General features: G+C 44.2%; 1 protein-coding gene across 1 annotated transcript; it reads right to left on the bottom strand.

The window, feature by feature from the left end:
* Positions 1-240: 240 nt before the first annotated feature.
* On the bottom strand, positions 241-13,554 carry LOC117386956 (NLR family CARD domain-containing protein 3-like). Its single transcript, XM_033984335.2, has 11 exons — positions 13,493-13,554; positions 11,184-11,312; positions 11,015-11,101; positions 9,439-9,537; positions 9,306-9,375; positions 9,007-9,205; positions 7,125-8,919; positions 6,887-7,054; positions 6,657-6,821; positions 2,374-2,420; positions 241-1,721 (listed from the first exon to the last, which is right to left on the bottom strand). The coding sequence occupies exons 2-11, from the start codon at positions 11,237-11,239 to the stop codon at positions 1,171-1,173; spliced, it is 3,237 nt and encodes a 1,078-aa protein (XP_033840226.1). The 5' UTR covers positions 11,240-11,312; positions 13,493-13,554; the 3' UTR covers positions 241-1,170.
* Between the last annotated feature and the right edge of the window lie 3,364 nt (positions 13,555-16,918).

Below are 16,918 nucleotides of genomic sequence, written 5' to 3'. Positions count from 1 at the left end.
GGGACACATTTTTTCCATCACATACCAACACAGTTTGTGAGGAATTCTACTGTGCCCCGAGAGGCACAGCAGGGTGTGGCCCCGCGGCCCCTCCTCCTGTGTTTGAACGGGAGCTACGGGACATGCAAAAAAATATCTAATAAAAAAAAATGCATTTAAACGTAAAATGGGTATATAATACATACCAGACGACAAATATTAACATCTATTATATTTTTTATTAAGTTTTTTTTTTTCTTTCCAAGATTCACAGGTCTCTGCCTCCCCTGAAAGCACGTCGAGTGTTGAGCTCCTCACTCTGTCTCTGAAGGAGCGCACAGCCGCCCTGTGGAGGAATCTCATTTCTGCCACTTTATATATTTCATGGCAAAGTACAATGTGATCAAGAGGGAAAACGGTCTGTGGCGCCCCCATCTGGGAGCATCACATCATCACATTCTAGAGACTGAACAGCACCAATAAAACAACGGCCACGACACAAGGCAGGTGTATTGTTCAGCACAATTTGTGCACAAAGTAATTCAACGAGCTTTACAGAATAAGAAAGACATTAAAATCACACAAATCAAAACATAAAGAATCACAAATAATCAACATAAAATGAACATTAAAACAGAAGAGGCAGAATAAAAACCTTTCAGTCGTTTGCACAGATAAACTTGTGGGATTGTGGGATTTTTGCTCACTGTTCTTGTGTCATTTTGAACTATAACAATTGGGGCTGAATAAATACTTTTTGCCCCACTGTAAGTAAAAGTAAAAAAGTAAAAGTGTGTACTTTTTACTTTTACTTCAGTACATTTGAGAGCAGTATCTGTACTTTCTACTTCACTACATTTTTGAACAGGACTGAAAAGTAAAAGTATTTTTTCTGATTGTGTGAGACCTGCTGAAAAGGCTGAGGGTTTATTTTTAACACGTTCAGAAATTGAACAAACAAAAATATACAAATAAAAACAAAATTCAACTCAAATCTTTATCAAAATCACCACATTTGAAGCTTTAATAGATCTGAAAATCTGAAACAAACACTTTTACTTTCAGTACATTTTTAAAAAAATTTTGTCTTTGAGAGGAAATAAAACATTATAAAATAAATCTCTGGTCAAATGAAGTCAAAATAAAATCAACATTTACAAATTATTTTTCTACAGATTTGACTGTTGTATTTTACACAGAGGAGGGTGAGTCTGTCGGACACAGAGACACTGAGGAGTTACGAGACCAGAGCCTAAACCCAGGGAACAGAGTGTGAGTGAATGTGGTGTTGAAGGTGTGGAGGTGGGTCAGTTGGTCAGAGGAGACTGTGTAGAAGGACAGAGAGCCAGCAGGACAGTCCACAAACACTGAGACTGTCCCAGAAGAGGAGCGGGACTGACGGAGGAGGGTGTGATTGTTATTATGACGAACAAAGAAACCACCTTTAGAACAGTCCAGACTCCAGGACTGATCATTGTGTCCAAACCAACTTTCCTCACTGAATGCTTTCCTTCTGATTTCTCTGTAAGACACTGATATATGAACTTCTCCACTCCACTGGACCTCCCAGTAACAGCGACCAGTCAGACCAGTGGAACACAGAATCTGAGGCCTGTAGTCAAATCTGTCCTGATGATCTGGATACGGCTGCTCCTCTCTCACCCATGTCACCTTCTTGTTGTTGTCAGACAGTTTGAGGTTTCTGTGAGCTGTGTTTGGATCCAGAGTGAGATCACAGAAATCTGATGGAGAGAAGACACAACACAGCAGCAGTTAGTCCCATGTGGAGACACACATTTAATTATAGTTTAATATGGGTCAATCTATTCATGAAAGATGGATTTAAAGTCAATTATTTATGATGAATGTATTTTTATTCTGATGATTTTATTTGTGAATCATGTCAGTCTTATATTTGGCTCATGTTTCTTTTGCTTCAGCTCTATATTTCCTTTAGTTTCAGAGCCTCACATCTATTTCAGATTCTTTTCAGTGTAAAACTTGAGTTTGTTGCTGCAGTGACAAAGTGCAGCTCCAGTCTCTGACGTCACTCCACACATTCCTACACTCCTCTGTGCTCCATGACACAGACTTTCTCCTTTAAAATGTCTCTATATGAAGGAGAGGAGAACAGGGGATTGGTTTAAATCCACTGTCTCCAGAAGAAGAATGAAGATCACTGTTGTGTTTGAGCTGAAACATGAGTGCAGTTACACAGCTCCAGACTGGACTCTTCAGGATCTGCTTTAAGAAGAACTCTGGATTCAGTCATGGACACAGCTGTGGACCTCACAGTCTGAGGCCACACAACAATATATATTCTATGTGAGGTCCTTGGACCATTTTATCCATTTAAATAAGTGTCTGTTTCAAATGGAGTTTCTCAAAACTTACACTTTCTGAGTCCTGGTGTTAACCTCACAGCTCCAGCATGGTCCAGTCTGAAACACACGACATCAGACTGAAACACACGACATCAGACTGAAACACACGACATCAGACTGAAACACACGACATCAGACTGAAACACACGACATCAGACTGAAACACGCGACATCAGACTGAAACACACGACATCAGACTGAAACACACGACATCAGACTGAAACACGCGACATCAGACTGAAACACGCGACATCAGACTGAAACACGCGACATCAGACTGAAACACACATTTGACTTTATAGACTCAGGTCAAAGTTCATATCTCTGCTCAGACTCTAATGACCAACCCTCTGCTTTTTAAAGTCCTAGATTATGTAAAAGTGACTCTGTGAGCTCCATGTTATAATGATGTTTCCTCCTCAAAAACAAACTGGACTTGTGTTTTGTTTCAGATAGATAGATAGATAAAAACTTTATTAATCTCCAAGGGAGAAATTCAGGTGTCCGGCAGCAAACACACACTTGCACAAACACACACAATAATAACAGTAAAAACATTAAAATATTACTAACAATAGTATAAAGTGCTCATCATATAGAGGTCACAGTTCATATCAGGCAGTTCTGTTGAACAGCCTGATAGCTGAAGGGACAAACGACCTCGAAAAGCGCACTGTCCTGCAGCTCAGTGAGAGGAACCTGTTACTCCGTGAGCTTCTCTGTGCAGACATAATGTCATGCAAGGGATGTCTGGAATTGTCCAGGATGCCCTGCATTAAAGCCCTCATCCTCTTCTCAACCACAGCTCCCACAGACTCCACCCTCCTCCCGATCACAGATGCACACTTCTTTATCAGTCTGTCCAAACGACTGCAATCCCTTGTAGTTATACTGCCACCCCAACAGACAACAGCATAGAAGACAGCACTTGTGACAACAGACTGATAAAAGAGGAATAACATGTCGGCACACACATCAAAGGACCTAAGCTTTCTTAGGAAAAACAGCCTACTCTGTCCTTTCCTATACAGAGCCCGAGCCTGCTCTGACCAGTCCAGTTTGTGGTCAAGGTGCACACCCAAGTACTTATAGGTGTCAACCACCTCAATCCTCTCTCCATCAATGATCACTGGTTGGTGGACGGGCTTCCTACCAAAGTCAATGATCATCTCCTTGGTCTTTGAGGTGTTCAACATAAGACCATTTTCCCTGCTCCAGGAGGTAAATCTGGTGATGAGCTCCCTGTACTCACTCTCGTCTCTTTACACACGCCACAATAGCGGTGTCGTCCGAGTACTTCTGGACATGATAAGCTGCAGATGTATAGGCAAAGTCAGCAGTGTAAAGTGTGAAGAGAAAGGGCAATAGTACAGTTCCCCGTGGTGCACCGGTGTTGCTTGTCAGTATCCCAGATACACAGTCACCCAGCCGGACATACTGTGACCTGAGAGTCAGATAGTTGTGGATCCATCGAACAAAAACAGGATCCACTCCCATCCTCTCGAGCTTCCCCTTCAGCAGCTGAGGCTGGATTGTATCAAAGGCACTTGTGAAGTCAAAAAACATCAACCTCACATAGCCACCAGCTCCATCCAGAAAGGAGAGCGCCCTATGGACCATATACAGGATTGCATCGTCCACTCCCATGCTGTCCTGATAGGCAAACTGAAGGGGGTCCAGCGCCCCCTCCACCTGAGGTTTGAGCCGCCGGAGTAGCAGCCTCTCAAAAAGTCTTCATTATAACTGATGTTAGGGCAACTGGTCTGTAGTCCTTCATCCCTGCAGGCCTTGTCACCTTGGGCACTGGGACAAGGCATGAGGTCTTCAACAAAGCAGGGACACATCCAGTTCGAAGACTCTTGTTGAAGATGGTGTGAAGAGGCACAGCCAACTCCGATGCACATTCTCTCAGCAGCCGAGGTGATATTCCATCAGGATCAGCAGATTTCCGACCGTGGAGCCTCCTGAGCTCAATACGCACCTCATCCACACTGATGGACGGCACGCCATCAGGGGTGGAACAGGCGCCACTGCCAGGTGGAGCAGAGGAGCCAGTAACAGCAGCGTAGATGGAGGCGCTGCCGCTGGGTGGAAAAGAGGAGCAGGAGGAGCCACCGCTGGATGAAGAAGAGGAGGAACAGGTCACAGCAGCAGAGGTGGGGAAGCCGCCGCCGGATGGAGTAGAGGAGCAGGTCACAGCAGCAGAGGCAGAGGTGGAGGAGCCGGTCACAACAGCAGAGAAGGAGGAGCCACTGATGGTTGGACATGGGTGAGTGTGTACTGAGTCAAACCTGTTGTAAAAACGGTTGAACTCATCCGCCATGACCACATCACCAGGCGCAGTACATCCCTTCTCCTTAAAGCCAGTAATGGCTCTCATGCCCTTCCACACCTCCCGGGTGTTCCTATTCTGCAGCTTCCCTCCTGGCACGCCTTATGGCTCTTCTCAGATCATGTTGAGCCTCCCTTGCTTTACGCCGATCAGATTTAACAGGTGCTTCGTAATGCTTTTGATCCACAGCTTGTTATTGGGAAAACAGTGTACTTTTTTCAGAGGCACTGCCACATCCGTGCAAAAGTTGATGTAATCAGTGACACACACCACAGCCTGATCGATGTTACTGTCACTGTCTCCCACTAATAAATCCTAGTCAGTGGACTCAAAGCAGTCCCTCAGCATACCTGTTGTCTCAGGAGTCCACTGCCTAAAAGATCTACTGATCTTAGGCAGCCTCATCACACATGGCTTATATGATGGTCTGAGCTGAATGAGGTTATGGTCAGACCTACCAAGGGGGGGCAGAGCCTCTACAGTATAGGCAGATTTTAAATTCACATAACACAGGTCCAGAGTGTTGTTGTGTCTGGTTGGGTGTCACCCATTCACACAGGTTTGAGGAATCATTTATTATTAGTCTCCAAAGCTCAAAATGCTCTGTTCCACCTTGTGATGTCATGAGGTGCTACTTTTTAAGTGACTGAAATGATCCAAATGATTCTAGTTTAAAAACACAGTGGAGCACTTCCTGTATCACCACATGATGACATCACAAGGTGGAACAGAGTGTTTTCTGTGTGAGAGAAGAACTCAGCCTAAATCTGCAGGTTTGTGTGTTAAACATGTGAGAATGAAACAAAACACAACTCCAGGTCTGTTTGTGATGAGGAAACAACATTAGAACAGATGAGAGAATAGTGTAATATGGGCCTTTAAAGTCCTGAGAATGATGAACACACCACATTCACACTCATCATAAACTGGTTCTTTCAGCACATGGGGCATGAAGGACACAGACTCTCCAGTAGTTTTTGTGTTGAATGGACAGTTCTACTGCTCCTGATTTGAGGAAAAGTCCACTTTAAGTCACTCTTAGTGACTGCATGCTGCAGCGCTCACAGGCCCCAGGAAACATGAGCACGTTTCTCCTGTGTGGGCCTCTGGCTCCCTGTCAGCTTCAGGACTGACTTTAAGATTCTCTTTGGAACTACATTTCACACTGGACATGAGGATTAGAGCCCTGTTGTACAGACAGATGGAGCTCAGACTTGTCTCTGTCACTTTTTAAATGATCCACAAAGACCCAGGAATCAGTGAGAAACAGCCGCTAAAGTCTTCAAACCCAGAGTGGAGAAATAAATAAGTGAATATGTGCGCGGGGAGTTAGCCATGGAGTTTTCAGCTCTGTAAACACAGGACAAGCACAGGACTTAGGTGTATGTATGTATATATCTCCTCATCCTCAACACCCACGTGCACAGGGTAGAGACCCAGTCCTGTCAGAACCCCACCCTGAGTCCTGCACAGTGGACCCTCAGATCCAGACTGAGACCAGGAGAAGGACCAGGTCTAAACCCAAGATCCAGGACAGACCTCAGCCCAACCCCATCGAGCTCTGGGACAGTCCTGACACTTCTGTCTTTAAGGCTCCACAGGGGATATATACAAGTATAAATACTACTAGTACACATACTAGTATTAGTAATAGTAGTAGCAGTAGAAGTACTGCTGCTGCAGGACAAGTCTTAGTGGGAGCACTGAAGTATCTTCACCTTTGTTCATTTGAGCTGACAGAGAAAACTCTGACCTTTGTGCCAGTTTTCAGTTCTTGTGAGGTCCAGTAATTACACAGATCTGATCCATAAACCAGGTCCAACATCCTTGAACAATGCAGATGGAGCTGGGAGTCGCCTGAGGGTTGGTGTTTCCTCTGCCTTTGTGCCTAAAGGCCTCACCTCCAGTGTGCTGCTGTGTGTGTGGTTGTGCCTTTGACAGCCAGCAGGGGGCGCTCTCACCTGACAGACAGCAGGGGGCGCTGGTCCTGTAGAGCGGTCAGGAGCTCGGCTGAGGGTCCTGGATGGTTGTAGCTCAGGTCTAACTCTCTCAGGTGGGAGGGGGCGGAGCTCAGAGCTGAGGCCAGAGCAGCCCCGCCCCTCTGTGAGACCAGACATCCAGACAGCCTAAAGACACAGCATTACACTCATGTGGACACAAGGGGGCAGAGTGCATCATGGGAGCATCTCACCTGAGCGTCTCCAGTCTGCAGGGGGCGCTCTTCAGTCCAGAACACAGCAGCTCCACTCCTGAGTCCTGGAGGTCGTTGTGACTGAGATCCAGGTGTGTGAGACTGGAGGAGCTGAGGACAGAGGCCAGAGCTTCACAGCTTCTCTCTGACAGGTTACAGCCGCTCAGTCTGGAGAGAGAAAACATTGTTTATGTAGAAGTTGAATCAAACCATCCTCTGTTAAACAAATGTTACTCACAGAGCTTTGTTGGAGGCCTTGACCACTGGCAGCAGCCTCAGGAGAGCCTCCTCTGAAGCAGAGTATTTCTTCAGCTCAAACTGCTCCAGATCTTCTTCTGATGACAGTAAGATGAAGGCCAGAGCTGACCACTCAGCAGGAGACAGTTTAGCTTCAGACAGACGTCCTGAACTCAGGTACTGTTGGATCTGCTCCACCAGAGAACGCTCATTCAGTTCATTCAGACAGTGGAGCAGGTTGATGCTCCTCTCTGCAGACACATCCTCACTCAGCTTCTTCTTGATGTACTCAGCTGTTTCCTGATTGGTTGTGGAGCTCTTTTCTGTCTGTTTCAGCAAACCTTGTAGAAGGCTCTGATTAGTTGCGAGTGAAAGACCCAGGAGGAAGCGGAGGAACAGATCCAAGTGTCCATTTGGACTCTGTAAGGCCTGGTCCACAGCTGTCTGATAGAACTTGAGCGGATCACTGTAAAAGATGTAATACTTTAAAAAGGAAATTACAGACTCTTTCTCCACTAGTAAATTGATCCCAGTGTTGATGAAGGTCTGATGGACATGAAGAGCAGCCAGAAACTCCTGCACACTCAGATGGATGAAGCAGTAGACCTTGTCCTGGTACAGACCTGGCTCCTCTCTAAAGACCTGTGTGAACACTCCAGAGTACACTGAGGCCGCTGCAGCGTCCAGTCCACACTCGCTCAGGTCATGCTCATAGAAGATCAGGTTTCCTTTCTGCAGCTGCTCAAAGGCCAGTTTTCCCAGAGACTCCACCATCTTCCTGGTCTCTGGACTCCAGTGTGGGTCTGTCTCAGATCCTTCTTCATACTTGATGTTCTTGACTTTGGCCTGAACCACCAGGAAGTGGATGTACATCTGAGTCAGGGTCTTGGGCAGCTCTCCTCTCTCTCTGCTTTTCAACACATGCTCCAGGACTGTGGCAGCGATCCAGCAGAAGATTGGCATGTAGCACATGATGTGGAGGCTTCTGGACGTCTTGATGTGGGAGATGATTGTTTCTGCATTATCCTTCAACCTCTTCCTGAAGTACTGCTCCTTCTGTGGGTCGGTGAACCCTCTGACCTCTGTCAACATGGAGACGCACTCAGCAGGGATCTGATTGGCCGCCGCGGGTCGTGTGGTTATCCAGAGGCGAGCGGAGGGAAGCAGGCTCCCCCTGATGAGGTTTACCAGCAGCACGTGCAGTGAGGTGGACTCTGTGGGGTCGGTCAGGGCCTTGGTTTTGGTGAAGTCCAGAGGAAGTCTGCACTCGTCCAGACCGTCAAAGATGAAGAGCACCTGGAGGTGTTCAAAGCTGCAGAGTTCTGTTTGTGTTTGACTAAAGAAGTGATGAACAAGTGTCACCAAGCTGAAGCTTTCCTCCTTCAGCACATTGAGTGCTCTGAAAGTGAACGGGAACAGCAGCTGTATGTCCTGGTTGGCTTTGCCTTCAGCCCAGTCCAGACTGAACTTCTGAGTGAGCACTGTTTTCCCGATGCCAGCCACTCCCTTTGTCAGCACTGTTCTGATTGGTCCATGTGTGTGAGCTGGGCCTTTAAACATGTCTTCACATGTGATGGGTGTCTCTGCTGGGTCTGGTTTCCTGGAGGCTGTTTCCATGTGTCTGACCTCATGTTCCTGGTTGACCTCTGAAGACCCTCCCTCTGTGATGTAGAGCTCTGTGTAGATCTGATTCAGAAGGGTGGGGTTTCCTGCTTTAGCGATGCCCTCAAACACACACTCAAACTTCTGCTGCAGGTTAGACTTCAGTTTACGCTGACAAACTCCAGAATAACTCCCTGAATGAAGACAACAGATACAGGCCTGAGTCTCAGAGAATATAAAACGACTGTGAGCACCTTGTTAAATGTGTTAAATGGTCCTACTGCTCCACAGACGCTCAGCCAGCTCCTTCTGCTTCATCCTCCTCAGGAAGTTCAGTGTGATCTTCAGAACAGCCTCACTGCTGCTCCTCTGCTCTTCATCCTCCTCTGGCTCTAAGCATTCTGGGTAATCTGTACTCAGAACCTTGTGGAGCTTCTTCAGCTCCTTCTGGACAAAAGTGAAGATGTCCTCCTCCAGAAGCTGAACAGACACATTATAAACAACACAAATGCAGTCAGTGTCAGATCTGTGTGGAACAAGTTCTCATTCATCTGAACATTTACAAACTTTAGTGACAGACCTTAAATATGGAGTCCAGCTGTGTCTGATGGTGCTGACCACTGGAGACCTCTGGACCCTGCTGCTCCACTCTGTGAGAGAGACTCATCAAACACTTATGTTCATTTCAATTGATTTATTCAATGGAAACTCACGGTTCTGTAGCAAAATAAATTGGACGGTCCATAGACCAGTCACTCCTGAGGGACTCACAGATGGGACCAGGTTCAGATGGAGGATGTTTCTGGTGGATCCTGAGACACAGAAGAAAACACACTTCAGTCACACTGACTCTTCTTAACACTTGTGACTGCACAGTCCATTAAAACAGCTGGAGCTGGTAAAAGTAAATAAAGAAAACCCCTGTGTCCATGTGTGCTGAGTGAGTGATGAGTGTGTGGTGTAAGTGGAGGTTGAACAGTTTTATTACGTCTGGTCCAAAAGCAGGACACTTGTTTTATGAATGAAATGTTAGTAACTTATATGTGATAATGTTTGGTGATATGGTCATGTTTCCATCTACTTTTAGATTCTGTAAACTGTTACATCAACCTGCCCAGGGACGACAGGTGGAAATGATCATTTTCTGCTCTAACCTGGTACAATGCATCTTTCCTTTTGGTCAGTGTTTAGTGACACTGTCCCTGTATGAATAAAAAACATCCCATACAGAGCAGCACAGTAAAGCCCTCTCTACTCCAAAACACAGGACTTCTGCCAGTGTGGGCCCTGTACAACTAAGACACATCCACACATTCAAAAATAAAACTATTACAAGAAAAGACCAGAGAAAGTCAAGCATTTCAAACTGTTCACATCCAGACAAACATGAGCAATGCAGCAAGAACAAGTCTCTCCATGGACCAGCACCAAAGAACATCTGACATGAGCCACATGAACCATCTCACATGAGGAGGACCTCAGGGACCCAACTCCTGATGGAGTCCTGGTCTAGTCCTGGTCTAGTCCTTGTCTAGTCCTGGTCTAGTCCTGGTTTAGTCCTGGTTTAGTCCTGGTTTAGTCCTGGTTTAGTCCTGGTTTAGTCCTGGTCTAGTCCTGGTCTAGTCCTGGTCTAGTCCTGGTCTAGTCCTGGTTTAGTTTCTTCCTGAAGATGTGAGACAGGCCTCTGCTCTGACAGTGTTTAAATCCAGGCTCAAACGGTTCTGTTTATCTGTGCATATGACTGAGAGGTTTTATTCAGCTCTACACTTTTATTATGATTATTTATGTTTTGTTTGTTTTGTGAGTTTAATGTCTTTCTTATTCTGTAAAGCTCTTTGAATGACTTTGTGTATGAATTGTGTTATAATAAACTTGTCTATTTGTCTGGGCCATGACAGTTTTATCTGAATTATTAAAGTTTGTTGTTTTCTTCATTTACTGAAAAAAGTTTGTCGACTGTTGTCTCTTTTCAGACTCCATTTTAATTCCAGTTTCAAATCAAAAGTGTCTCTGTTGGAGAAACACAGTGGTTAAAGTCATGTGACTTGAGCAGGTCCAGCGGGTGATGGGCCTGGACTAGGATCTCATAGAAGGACTTTTGTAGGACAAAGACATAAGTGTGTTGCATTTCCTGCTGCTGAGACGAGCATGAAGTTCCTCCTCACAGTCACAGAGGTCATCTGCAGCTCTTACACTTATGTTGAGTTTAATAAAAAAACAAGTCATCCATATCATTCTAAAAAGGCTGTGAACATAAAGTCCTGACATTATGAGGTGAGTCTGACTTACTCTGGACCATGTTCTCTTTTGAAGTCCACATATCGTCCCATAGAGTCATCACTCTTGAATGAGACGCCTCTGGCCCCAGGAGCAGGTCTGTGGACACAGATGGAGCAGTGGCTTTAGTCTGAGCTCTGACATGGAGAACAGTGGTGGAGTGTTAGTGATCCTCTCTTACCTGTGAGCTTTTATAGAGGGAGGGGCTCCGTCCTCTCTGGTCTCTCTCTGATCCATGCTCAGTCCAGGTTCATGTGATCTCAGACCCTCAGGAGGAGCCGACGCATGAAGCCACTGCAAAAAGTCCACTCTAAAATCAAATGTAACCCAGGTTGAAATTCTGTCTTATTAAAAAAGTTTGACTAAACTCCTACTTTGACCTGCCGTTAAATCTTGTTTATATAAAAGCTGCATTTATATATTTATTCCTGCCCTCCATGTCTCATACGTGCCATACGTAACCGCACCCCTAATTACGTGACCCGCGTCGGCCAATCACAGCAGAGCACCTTTTCAATCTGTGCCGGCAGCTTCCCAGTCAGATCTGTGGGGGAAGCTACCGAGGCAGCTGTGAAAAGGTTAGTCTCAAACAATTAACAACATTCGCTCCTTTCTGTGTTTTTAAGCTTCAACAAACTAAGTAGTCCACTTTTAATATTGTAGCGCTAACCTCCGGTCCGTGGGGAGTCCGTTTGTCTCCATCACGCGATGTTAAACTGAGGAATTGGTGAGTTTTGAATGAATGAAACGCGCTGTTAGCATCCGACGCTAAGCTAACTAGCTTAGCGCATGCTCGGGCTAACGCTGGTTTCTTGTTGTGCTTATTGTAAACCATATGTAGTGCCTTTTTGGCGCATTTAGCACTTTCTTGTCAATTGATTATTCAATGTTATGCCAGTAATTTAAGACTCAATTATTGCTAAATGGTTGTTTTAAATGCACTCATGTCAAACCCTGCAAGGTTAACACTGCACCTTGTTTGGAGATTATTTAATTACAATTGTATTTTGAATGGTAAATTAATTCGTGTACACAGTGGAATTGAGCAATGTAACCTAGTTTAGGTTAATTAATTTAGACATTTGATTTTTATTCAAGTCACTTAATCCTGTTTATCCAAATGCAGGTCAGGTGTTCTTGAATAGGATGGCGAGCTAAGACCGGAACCTACATCTTCATCTCACCCTACGGGTCTGGTAGGAGGCTGACACAGCCTGCCCCCCCCACTCTTTCAATCTTTTGCTGACTTTGTAACTGTGATCAAAGCCAATGGACACTATTCCAATGAACAATACAAACGGATACTACGCAAAGAACTCATACTCTCAAACATTGTAAAGTCAGTAATAAGTGGACGCCACCCGTATGGAGTACTTCTTTTCATTTTCTTTCTGCTGCTACTAACTCATCTCGACCAACTAGAACTTAAAGTGCACTTACCTATCGAATCTGCAGAGTGTAAATATTTGGGGGTTTCATTATTGTTTTCATTATTATTATATTACTATTTTGTGTTTCACTATTTTTGTTTCTGTAAATATTATGTTGTATTATTCACTTCAATATACGGTGCCAGTACCCAATTTAATTCCTGCCTCTTGCTGCATTTCTTACTTACTACACCAGCTCCAGCAGTCGAATCCCAGTCTTCTGATCAGTCAAACTCAGCCCAATTCATTCACCCATAAGTTAGCACGCAAATACATGCTACACAAACATGTGGAAACATGTAAATACAGACGATATTTTCTATGGCTCAGGAAAACCTCACAACTAGATTTAGCAGAAAGAGAGAAGAACACTTAAAAATGTAAAGAAATATAAAATAATTAGAAATGAAAAAGCCACAGAATGAACCAAATCTCAGAAAAAACCCAAAAGTTCAAATCACTGCCTGAAGGCGAAATAAGTCATTTAAAACCACTGAAAACCACAATTATGTTTATTATTAAAGATCTATAACTATGGAGTCATTTGACTTTGTTTAAGTTCAGGGCACAGTCACTAAAACTGTGCAGTGAAAAGAGAAAGTGCAAAACCTGTGAGTGCGCATGCGCCTGACCTTTCGTTTTACTTTATAATTATTTTTTCCTTCAAGTGGATTCAGCCTCTACATTTGTGCTTGTTTTGAGGAGTTATTTCTTGTTGGACAACACGTGTCTGGACAGATCCTCTGCTGTAGTTTCTCCTTTTACGTATCACGTGATTTCCCTGAAACCATCGTCTGATTTTAAGTTCGTGTTGTGTCAAAACGTGGAACTGATGATGTTTTAGCTCAGATTTGGCAGTTTTACGCTGATATTACATTGTACAGATGGAAAATTACAAATTCTGTCATAAAGAATAAACTTAAACAGACAAACAGGAAATAAACGAACAAACTGAGGTATAAACTAAATCAAACCAGGACTAAACCAGGACTAAACCAGGACTAAACCAGGACTAAACCAGGACTAAAGCCATTGTTAAATAGAATCAAACTGGTGAAACCTGAGCGGATCCGAAGAGTCCAAAGTGTCTCAGAGAAAAGTGTGCGGCTGAAGAGGCTGTTTGTGGTTTTTTCGTGTTGTTACTCGGAGCTGCTCTTCTATTGGCTCAGTCCAGGTGGGCGGGGCTTCTCACAGGTGAGTGACAGGAGCTCCGTGTCTGTGTTGACCTCATTTAATCTGATACACCTGAAATGAGCCGGCATGTCAAGATCCCAGGCACTGTTCCCTCTAAACTGCGCGCGTGCGCAATTCCGCACTGCTGACACAATTTATTCTGCGCTATTTTTCATTGTGAGTCAGTGAGTGTGACCGGGGACGAGCTGCTCCAGACAATTATGTGATTCACAGACGTGTTTGTGCAACGTATCAACGTCATTGACAGGCTCCTCATGCGCCGCTACCAGAGTTTTAGCCGATGGCGATGTGGCCGATGTGGAGTGAAAACTCTCTAATGATGCTCAGTGTTTAACCCCTTAACGCCCCCACGGCCCGCCCTCGGGCAAAGATCCGTGCGTAAAATTACGCCCGGGTAATTGCGTAACTCTACGCACTGCTTAGCAGCAGTTTTGCGTTTTAAACATGACGAAACGGACAAAACAAAGGAAGTACGCGACCGAGGACACTGTAGATGTTTGTACAAGTTAAACTGGAGGCATCTGGACCCGGAGCGGTTCGTGGAACCGAGTGAAGATCATGATGGACTCAGGAGCAGAGGACCTGATGTGCTGATGGACTGGATGCTGTTCCTGATCGGTAAGTGTGGTTTATTCTGCTATTGACTTAATTGTGGGTTAAATGTCTATTATGTGTAATCATTAGCATTAGCTAATGCCAATCTGCGCCCCCCTCGACCACCACCAATCATCACACCACTTGGGTGAAGTATCTTGCCTAAGGACACAATGACAGAACTAAGGACACAATGACAGAAGTTTGTCCGAGTGGGACTCGATCCACCAACCTCTGTCACAGAATGACTGTCACACTGTCACATGTACAGTGTGTTTTTAGTTTCCAGTGTGTGTTTGTTTACATTTTGATGTGTGTGTGTTTGTTCACTGTTTGTAAATATAGATTTATTTTGACCCATACAACTTGTTTTGAATATATTTTACATTATATACTGTGTTTTGATATGATATGTAAATGTACAGTAATAGAGCAGCTGTGTGTGCAGATACAGATTCCTCTCAGTGTGTTTTGGTCATTAGTTTGAGTTTTCTATAGCGCTTTTCCACCTTCAAGGCACTTTACAACAAGGAACCAGTTACCCATGTACGCAGACACTGAGGGCGAGGTGGGTCAAGTGTCTTGCCCACGGACACAACGACAGCATTCATCTGTGTGAGCTAGAATCGCACCGCCAACCTACAAATCAGTGGATCTGACCAATCATGTTTATGTCAAGAGCAGGATTTGAACCACCAACCTTTGAAACACTCTACCAACTGAGCTACTGTCATATACTGAAAAAGAGTTAACGGACTGTCTCCCAGACACAGAAGGACAATCTCACTCAGTCACAGCAAAAGCTTCACACAATGACTGTAAATGTACAGTAATAGAGCAGCTGGTTGCGCAGATACAGATTCCTAGTTTATGAGTTGTAAAAATCAAGCAAAAGCTTCACACAACGACTTATACTCATAATACAAGTCAGAGCTTTATCATAAAAATGTTAAGTGTGTTTTCAACATTGGAGTTTACAGTTGTCTTGGTTTGGTTGAAGTTCATGTTTTTCCATAGTTAAAATTAAATATTTATACTTCCAATAGCATTAACACACTACACAGGTCATGAGCAAGATGTTTGTCATTTTCATTGTATAAGTGGCTAAAGCACTTAATTAAAAGTCTTATAACAGAAATGTAAATGTGGTAATTTGATTCTTTTAATAAACCATTTAACTTGGATGGATGTGATGCAGCATGACCACAGTGACCACGTCTGATGTCCACAGTGACCACGTAAGCCACTTTGCACTGTTGTTCTGATGCTGCTATTGTACATATTTTTTCCCTTTAAGTATTTCATTTGATTTTTTTAAGCATATCTTTTTAACTTTGTGCATGCTCTTATTTGTATTTGTATTTATTCAGTGTGTTTATGTTGCACTTTTTCACCGTATCAAGTTCCTAGTTTGTGAACTGTGTTCACAGACTATGGCAATAAAAGTCTTCTGATTCTGATTCTGATTCTGATTCTGATGTCGCTCACACTGGTCCATGGGATGCTCAGGGAGTTTGTGTATTTGATCAGACTCGTGAAAAATTAGAGGGAACATTGATCCCAGGTCGTGTTTCAATTCGCCAAAGTGGCCTCAGATTCACCATTTGAAGTGTGCGTCAAAGGGCAGTTACGTCATTTCCGGTGTGACAAGGGCTGTCCCATTTCAACGCACCTGACTGAATGCGCCCGACAAACCTGCCCTGCCCTTTCTACTGTTTCCATGGAGATCAGCCGTAACTGAAGCCTGCATCCATGCAGACTTCACGCACTGCTATATCCCATCATGCACCGCGCCTACACAAAAAAGAAGAAAATGGAGTCCACTTGCTAGACAACAAGAAAACATTATTATCATTAGAAAATATTACTGCAATAAGAAATGTAAGAATGTTTGTTTCTATTGTGTCAAAGACCAAGAGAAACAAAGTCAGAAGAGTTTAATGATCCACACAGGTAATGTGAACAATGAAGCAACGGACTCTGAGGAAAGGACAGAACAGAGTCCTGAGACGTGCACAAAATCTTCATGTGTTCCGGTACATTCCATAGGTCTGCGCCCCCTGGTGGCACGTGTCATTTACCTTCATGTTAGTAAATCAAGACACTAGTTTGATGTAGCGCTGCACTGCTAGAAAATACCTCACAATAATAAGATGAAAAGAACTGGCACGGCACAGAAGAGAAACAGCGCCCTCTACTGTTATTTAAACCTTGTGAAAACAGTATATATTCTGTTAAAGTTATGAAGTAGCTACAATTGAGAAAAGAATCACCATGAACATTACATTTGCCTATTGATATTCAATCTAAACAGAAAGAAACGGCTGTGACGACGACATCTTGACTTTTCTTCTATTAAATAATAAATCATTAAAAATAACGTACGTAATGTGCGTATCGTACGCTCAAAGACAGAGGTGGAAGTGCGGTCCGTGGTGTGGGCCTGTCCCACTTCAGCAAGATGGAGGCTACACTGAGGAGGACAGATTCTCCACCGGAACCTTCAAACTGCACTTTGAGGAGAACTGAGAAGGGAAACTTCAAAAGGAGCATTTGGAGAATTGAGACACAGCCAAAGTGAGCCAGGACCTGGCACTCAGCGCCGGATCGTCTGCGTATCCACAGTGGTGCAACTCTGCTTGACTCAGTTCACGTGTTTTGCATTTTGTTACTTGTTCTAAGTTGGATGTTTTTGCTC

This window comes from Periophthalmus magnuspinnatus, chromosome 19 (genome assembly GCF_009829125.3).
Source record: "Periophthalmus magnuspinnatus isolate fPerMag1 chromosome 19, fPerMag1.2.pri, whole genome shotgun sequence".
Taxonomy (NCBI): domain Eukaryota; kingdom Metazoa; phylum Chordata; class Actinopteri; order Gobiiformes; family Gobiidae; genus Periophthalmus; species Periophthalmus magnuspinnatus.
Note: the sequence above shows the minus strand (reverse complement) of the source record. Positions and strands in the feature narration are given on the sequence as shown.

Bases quoted from the DNA above. Each gene is read 5' to 3' on its own strand.
- LOC117386956 (XM_033984335.2), bottom strand. From the start codon at position 11,239: ATGGATCAGAGAGAGACCAGAGAGGACGGAGCCCCTCCCTCTATAAAA. The intron at 6,822-6,886 runs GTGAGATGCTCC...CTGTGTCTTTAG, and splicing joins TGCAGACTGGAGACGCTCAG to GCTGTCTGGATGTCTGGTCT. The intron at 2,421-6,656 runs GTGAGAGCGCCC...CGTGTGTTTCAG, and splicing joins CGCCCCCTGCTGTCTGTCAG to ACTGGACCATGCTGGAGCTG.